General features: G+C 36.2%; 1 protein-coding gene across 1 annotated transcript in view; it reads right to left on the bottom strand.

Annotated features, from left to right (window-relative positions):
- The window catches only part of TASOR (transcription activation suppressor), a 70560-nt gene that overhangs the window by 19333 nt on the left and 43123 nt on the right, over positions 1 to 8104 (bottom strand). The window contains exons 11-14 of the mRNA XM_037738119.1: positions 6954 to 7026; positions 6795 to 6866; positions 4410 to 5111; positions 474 to 877 (exon numbers count right to left, since the gene is read on the bottom strand). Coding sequence (XP_037594047.1) covers positions 474 to 877; positions 4410 to 5111; positions 6795 to 6866; positions 6954 to 7026 — 1251 coding nt within the window. The remainder of the gene's footprint in view (positions 1 to 473; positions 878 to 4409; positions 5112 to 6794; positions 6867 to 6953; positions 7027 to 8104) is intronic.

Below are 8104 nucleotides of genomic sequence, written 5' to 3'. Positions count from 1 at the left end.
AAGAGCGAGACTCTGTCTCAAAAAAAAAAAAAAAAAAAAGAAAAAAGAAATACCAAGTACCTAACTTTGTTACACCGGTGTACTGGGATGGTATCCTCATCTGTCTCACCTTTGGGTTCTCTATTATTGCCAGCAGAAAGCCAATGCTTTGAGAATTCAACTTTATTATGAAACAATGAGGAATTAACTCCCAATAAGCCACTTCTGACAAATAGATTGTTCTACCTTAGCTTCATCACAGCAAGTAAACTTTAGACAATATATTAAGCCTCTAAGCAGAAGGAAAACAACTGTTTCAGCATTTATCTCTTTGTAACAAGGAATAACTTAAGAAGTACCATCCTAGATCGGCAGCTTTACTCAAAAATGCATTTTATTTCTTTTTCAAAGAAAAAATAATTCCCTGAAGCATACTCCCAACACCTCTTTCACACACACACACTAACAAAGATAACCACCAAATGCATGCTTACTTCTTTCAAATGTAGCTTATGGTCAGTGCCCACTTCACTGGTAGAAACAGCAACAGAATACTTAGATGCTGTATCAACTTCTAGTAACAAGCTCTGAGTACCCTTAAAATGAGCATTTTCAATTTTTGCACAAGTAGGCTGCTCATATTCTTTCTTATCTGGGGTAGAGTTCAACTCATACTCATGTTTTTGCCTCAGCTCTTCATAGGCATCATCAGTGCTCAATCCTAAGGCTTTGTTGACTGTGTCTGTCAGAGATGCATCAGAATGGCGCGCATTTGCCAGTGTTTCTGATAACCAATTAAACAGCCTATGGATGTCAGCAACACCAGAGTTACAGGTATCCTGCTGCTGTCGCCTCAAGTCAGCATCATGTCCAAGTAAGCCAATAGGCTGTGGAGACGCTGAGAAAAAGAAAAGAAAAGTCACTGGTTGAAGTTAAGTTTAAAAGTCGGCATAAAATTTTTTTAAATCAAATATACCTAAAAAAAATTATCATAAAGCATTTATGGTCAGGAACTCAAACAATTTGCTTAGATTTTACAAATATTACCATCACTTACTTTATAAACATAATTGTAAAATTTTACACATAGGTCAAAATTCCTATTAAAGTTTAATTCTCATTATAATTTAAACATTCTATCATAGGAAAATAAGCTCATGCATCAGGTTTTAAATATGTGTAAGAATAACTCTACCATCAAAATATCAAAGTCAACCAGGTACTTACCAAGAGATTAAACATTTGTACTTGCTATTTTGCCAATTGTTAGGATTATATGCATATTACACTACGCTACTAAAAAAAATTACTTAAATTTGATTTCTATCTTTTCCATTCCTATATATTTTATCCTAAAAGCACTGGCTGGCATACTTAAAATCTACATCTTATCCTAAATGACAAGATTACTTAAATTCATAATGAAGCTAGGATATTATAGATATAAAAACATCCTGAAGAAATCTCCACCAAATTTACATCAAGCACAAAAAGCATTATGAGAGGAAACACGTTAAGACATGGTTTCATGCATGCACTATAAATGTGTATAATCTGTAACAACCAATATATTTTAAAACTTGCAAAGGGAGCAAACATTCAGAAAGTCACATGCTTTAACACTGGGGCAGGGTAGGGATTGGGTGAAGCCTGAGTTAAGATTTATAATTTAAAAGTATAATGTACCACAACAAAAATAAATGTCAGAAACAAAGGAGTGCATACTGTATGATTCTAATTATATAAACTTATAGAGCCAGCAAAACTAATCGATAAAGACAAAAAGCAGATCAGTGGTGGAGTGGGGTGTGCTACCTAACAAAGGAACACAAGACAACATATAAAAATGTTCTATATATTGAAGTGATTACACAGCTGTCAAAACTCAACAAACTGTGCACTTAAGTAGGTACACTGATATAAATTATACCTCAAAACAGTTTATATTAAAAGTTATAAGAGGTGGTGTGAATGGGTTAGGAGATTATCTCATAAAATGAATGGGTTCACCACCAAATCAAGATCAGAGTGTTTTAAAAGTTTGACTACAACCTTGAAATCTCTACCTTCAGAAACAAAGTATGCAAAATGACTTAAAAAGAAATAAGTGAGAAACACCTAGAAATGCAAGTCTGATAATCACTAGCTTTAGTTAACCTATATACCCTTCTTCCCCTGCCTCATTTCTCGTTTGGTGTACTATAATTAGTATGGCTTTCTCACCATTCTAATTATTGATGAAGCCTGAGTTTTACCCACAACTATGTTTTCACATACACAGAATTAGTCAGTTACCAACAAAACAACAAAAACAGTGCCAAAAAATAAGTATCTTATTTATTCAGTGTATATTATGTGCTCGGTGACAGGAAATACAGCAGTTTGTGAACAACGGTTCGGAGTCAGTCAGAACTGACTTCAGAATATGTGCCACTAGCTTCATAGCTTTTGGTAAAGTTACTTATCTGAGATGCTTTCTTCATCTGCAAAATTAGGATAATAATGCCTACCACTCAAGAACTATTAATAAATGAGTTCATATGCATAAAGCACCTAGCACACAGTAAACAAAACTTTCAAGACACATGTCAACAAGACAAGACAGTACGTGTTATCAAGTGCTAACAGGTTCAGCAAAGATTGCAAATCCAGCATAAGCTAAAGGAGGAGACCATTAAGGAGAACAGACAGAAAGCTGAGGAGAAATCTGAACTGCAAAGATACAAGGCTTGAAAGATATGGAAGTTACTTAAGGAAAAAAAAGACGGAAATGAAAGGCTGACCATGACATACTCTAGGCAAACAGAGATGACCCTTAACCGAGATCTGTGAGAGAAGAGTGGAAAACATGGCTGGACATGGCTGGTCTATAACAAAGCCTTAAAAGGCAAGTATGTAAGATGAGATTCGTAGCAAATTAGCAAAGCAATATTGAGACGAACATGATACTGAAATGGGTGCAGGAAAGTTTAAGTCAGGAAGGCCACCAAAAAGATAAAGAACACGGACAAGGAATAACAACACTGGAAGAAAGAGATACACAGGTCAACTGAAGAAAAAACCATGATAGTTACTGCAGAGAACAGTAAAGTCAAACAGAACTTTCTGCAATAATGAAAATGTTCTCTGTACTAATACAATGGTGTGGCTGTTGAAATGTATTTTTATTTCATTTTAATTTAAACTTAAATAACAACACATGGCTAGTGGCTACCATTTTGAATACTGTAAGAATAAAAGAAGTAAAAGGAGAACAGGCTAGGCATGTTGGCTCACGACTATAATCCCAGCACTTTGGGAGGCTGAGGCAGGCGAATCACTGAGGTCAGGAGTTCAAGACCAGCCTGGCCAATATCGCAAAACTCCATCTCTACTAAAAATACAAAAATTACCCAGGCATGGTGGCACATGCCTATAATTCCAGCTACTGGGGAGGCTCAGACAGGAGAATCATTTGAACCCATGAGGCAGAGGTTGCAGTGAGCCGAGACTGCTCCACTGCACTACACCCTGGGTGACGGAGTGAGATTGTCTCAAACAAAAAAAAGAGAGCAGGAAAGTAAAAAGTGAGGATACAAATACAGATTGCTAAGAGACCAAAAGTGTAAAAAGACGCTGATCTGACTAACCTAAACTACAACACACTGAATTTGAAGAGACAAGTGTAGTTGCTCAATAAAAAAACATAAGAATACTCAGTTCTGCCATAATCACTCAGAGGAGCAACAGCAGCACAAAAAGTGGATTGTTATGTCAGTTTTCCTTGAATGCAGAACTCCTTTTGTGCTTATGAACTAATAGTGTTAAGATGTTAAAAATCTAGATAAGTGTCTTGGCTGACTTGCAATATTGAAACAAACACTTAAAACAAGCGCTTTACATGTCTATCTTTCTCTGTCAACAAAAACAAAACAATGCAAAGGTAATTAAAAAGAACAACAAAAAAAAGAAAAACGAAAAGATATTCCTGGATTCTTGGGGAAGAATATGTATATGCATATTTTATTTTCAAATTCAGAAGGTTCCTTTTCATTAAGCAACAGCCTAAAAGATACCAATATTCTAATATTACACTTCTTCAACTATAAAAATAAAGGAATATAAAAGGAGAAGAACTCTGATTAGCATTATTATGTTAGCCTAAACCAAACAATTTAGAAAACTGATGTACCAGGGCAGGAGTTGGAAAGCGTTTCCTGTACCGGGCCAGATAGCAAATATTTTAGGCTTTGTGAGCCATAAACTCTCAATGCCAACTCTGCCATTACAGCATGAAAGCAGCTATATACACACAAATAAATGGGCATGGCTGTATTCCAATACAACTTTCTTTACAAAAATAGTGGACAGGCTGAATTTGGCCCTTCTACTATAGGAAAGAACAGAACTACTTTATTTTTGGTTGTTATAACAACAATCTGATATTTTACCTTCATATAGATGGCAGTTTTCAGATAAATGACTGGTTTTGGCGAGCTTTCCCATATTTTCAGGTAGATCCTCAAGCTTCCTCTTCAAGACAGTTTTGCTTCTCATATCTTCTGTGTCTGAGTCCCCACCCACATTCTTTTTCCTACACTGAATTAAATTAATCAATTCTTTGACTCTATCCTTATCATAATCCAAAGAATGAGATGACCTTTGCTTTCCAGATATAACTGTTTCACCCCTTGAGTTATTTCGTTTTCCAAATTTCATTTTTGTACCATTCATTTCTTCTTCTTGACCTTCATAATCTGAAAGTGGACTAAACTGTTGAAGTTTTCTGTTTTCTTCAAATAGTTCTTTTAATTTACAAATAGGTAACTGATATACTTCAGGCCGAAAAATATAGGCATGCAAACAGGTATCAATATGGGATTTATTTCTGGGAGCTGAGTATAAGAATTTTTTATCATCTAATCGTGAATCATATGGAAACATAATAAACTCTCGTTTACCTGAACCAAAACCTCGCTTAAAAAATTCACTTACATACTTTTCAACAGCAGAATGAAAATTTATAGTGCTTATATTTTTGAATTCCTTTCGACACTGAATCAAAGCAAACTGTAAAAACTGAGCTATTTTTAATACATCTGGCATGCTCTCATGCCTCTCCTGTGGTGCTGCATTGGTTGAACCTTTTTGTGCTGTAAATAAAACAAACAAAAAAAAGCAAACCATATTAGCAATCAAGAAACTAATCAAATACAGATCTAAATATTGCCAAAGAAGTGTAAAAAACATTTATACATTAATGTTGAACCAAACACGTATGTACCCTAATACATATATATAATATAGCAAATATATGAACAGCATGCTTCTCAAGTCCAGGATCCTAAAACAGCCCATAAGAAACTAAAACAAATGAAAGAGCAAGGAAGAATCACCCACTCATTGGAGATCTCATTTCCTTTTGCCCCTAGGAAATTCAAATAGTGGCAAGCAACATGTAAGAAGAAATAAAGAGACAAAACAAGATCTGAGGCTCCAAGCAAAACAGTCCTGCATTGTCATCCCTTCCTCTTATAAGTAGTAACTAATTTCACATGAACAGATAGATATTCAGATGCTGAGTAGCCACAATTGAGCAGCTCATCCTTAATCCAACAGTGAAATCCATTAGTGGAAACTTTATCTTAATACATAGTATTAAAAGTTCATTCTTAGAAAAGGTGAGTAACAAATCTTGTCTAACATCAGCACCAAAAATTTCTATTAATTTTGGATGGCCTAATATTTAACCTTGCACATAATGTTTAGAGTCACTAAAATTTGAATGCAAAATTTAACAAAGCTAAAAAATAATCATATAAAACTCTCTTAAGCTGGGCACAGTGGTTCATGCCTGTAATCAGAGCACCTTGGGAGGCTGAGGTAGTTGGATTACTTCAGGCCAGGAGTTCAAGAACAACGCGGACAACACAGTGAGACCGTGTTTCCACAGGGGGAAAAAAAAATGAACTTAGCTAGGTGTGCTGGCACATGCCTATATCCCAAGCTACCAGACAGGCTGAGGCAGGAGGATCACTTGAGCCTAGGAGGGAAGGCAAGACTGTATGTAGTGAGCCATGATCACACTGCTGACTAGGCAATAGAATGAGACCCTATATCTAAAATAAATAACCCTCATAACTAAGCTACAGTACTGTTAACAATTATAATCAAACTTTGTAAGAGCACTGATAAACACAAATTAATTTTCCATAGTTAAAAAAAAAATCGTCAGCCAGGCGCAGCGGCTCAACCTGCAATCCCAGCACATTGGGAGGCCGAGGAGGGTGGATCATCTGAGATCAGGAGTTCGAGACCAGCCTGGCCAACATGGTGAAACCCCATCTCTATTAAAAATATAAAAAATTATCTGGGGCCAGGCGCGGTGGCTCACGCCTGTAATCCCAGCACTTTGGGAGGCCGAGGCGGGTGGATCACGAGGTCAAGAGATCAAGACCATCCTGGTCAACATGGTGAAACCCCGTCTCTACTAAAACTACAAAAAATTAGCTGGGCATGGTGGCGCGTGCCTGTAATCCCAGCTACTCAGGAGGCTGAGGCAAGGGAATCGCCTGAACCTAGGAGGAGGAGGTTGCAGGGAGCTGAGATCAGACCACTGCACTCCAGCCTAGGCAACAAGAGCAAAACTCTGTCTCAAAAAAAAAAATTGTCATATCATTTGTGTTTTATATTGCTACTACCTCTTACACCCCCCAGTATTTCCTGAAACATAATATAAGAAAGACAAAATGTTTAGTGAGTTATCTGGAAAATTTCAACAAAATGTTAAGTTAAGTGTCTATAAGCAACTAGATTTAGATATTCATAGAACTTACAAGTAACTATGCTTCTAGGTTCTTGAAATAGAAACAAAGCATGTAGGACTCGCGACTTGGCAGTCTGATATTCTAAAAAACAGAAGCCAAAGTCATTAGCAATGTGTCTTAACTAAAAAGTTAAGAAAGAATTGTAAAAATTAAAGAGAGACCACCTACCATATGGAGAAACCATCTGACAAGGAGAGAGAAGAAAAAGGTATCCTCGGTCTCCCAAAGGTTTAACAAGAACCTGCATTTTGAGGGGAAGGAAGAAGTTGTATCTGCTTTATTATTACTTACCACAAGGCAGACACAGGGCATTTTCTACCAATCGTGAAAAAAAAAAGTTCTTAACCATCTTTTAAGGAAAAATATTGCTAATGAATTAGTTAACTCTTTCTACCAAGTCTGCTGATTAATAGGATTCCAATCAAATGAAAATTCCTTGGTTTTCATAACATTAATGTGAAAATGTTACCGAAAGAGCTCCCCTAACTGCAAAACCACCATGTTAATTTTTCCCTCAAGCTAAAATACACGGACCAAACTAAAGACTTCAAATATTTTCTTCACCAATTCAAAAGACATGTTTATTAATGGCCAAAGAAATGTGCTAGATGCTAGATATAAAACAGGCTTTGAAACGCTGCATTGCAAGAGTTCAGACTAACTGCAAACCCAATGTGTTGCTGTAATCTAATTCCAAACATATTATATGAAAGAACACTTTTCACATGTAAGGCAATTTGCCCAGAGATAACCAAAAACAAGCAACACAAGATCCCTGATCATAAGAAGTTTATAATTAGGTAGAGAGGGTAACACAAGAAATATCTATAATTACATAGGACAGAAAAGTTCCCTAAGAGATTTACAAAATAATGGGAATGGAAAAATACAGTTTACGGTAGTAAAAGATCATCAAGAAAGGTTTACTGAAAGTGTATCAAAAGTGGATTTTGAAGGATGGGTACAATGACAAGAGCCTGAGATTGTGGGAAGGACATTTCAGTAGAGGCAATATCATGAGCAAAGGTGAGTTATGATGGACAGTTTACAAACATCACACTATTTATCACTGGCAGCAGGATGAAGACAGACTAGGATAAATGTATTAGACAAATCTGGAATGAAAGATCATGGGTTAACTGTAAACAGACCAGAAGCCAGGTTAGCCAGGAATGTCCTTTAGAGTATACCCCTTTGAGCTAGTCTTTCCTTAGAACAACAGTAACAAAAAAGACTTGACAGCACTGTGCAGGAGGCGGAAAAACAATCCAAGGCAAAGAATTTTTTTTTTTTTTTTTTTGAGACGGAGTTTTGCTCTT

Source organism: Cebus imitator, unplaced genomic scaffold, assembly GCF_001604975.1.
Source record: "Cebus imitator isolate Cc_AM_T3 unplaced genomic scaffold, Cebus_imitator-1.0 Scaffold48, whole genome shotgun sequence".
NCBI lineage: Eukaryota > Metazoa > Chordata > Mammalia > Primates > Cebidae > Cebus > Cebus imitator.
This window is presented reverse-complemented; position numbering and strand designations above follow the sequence as displayed.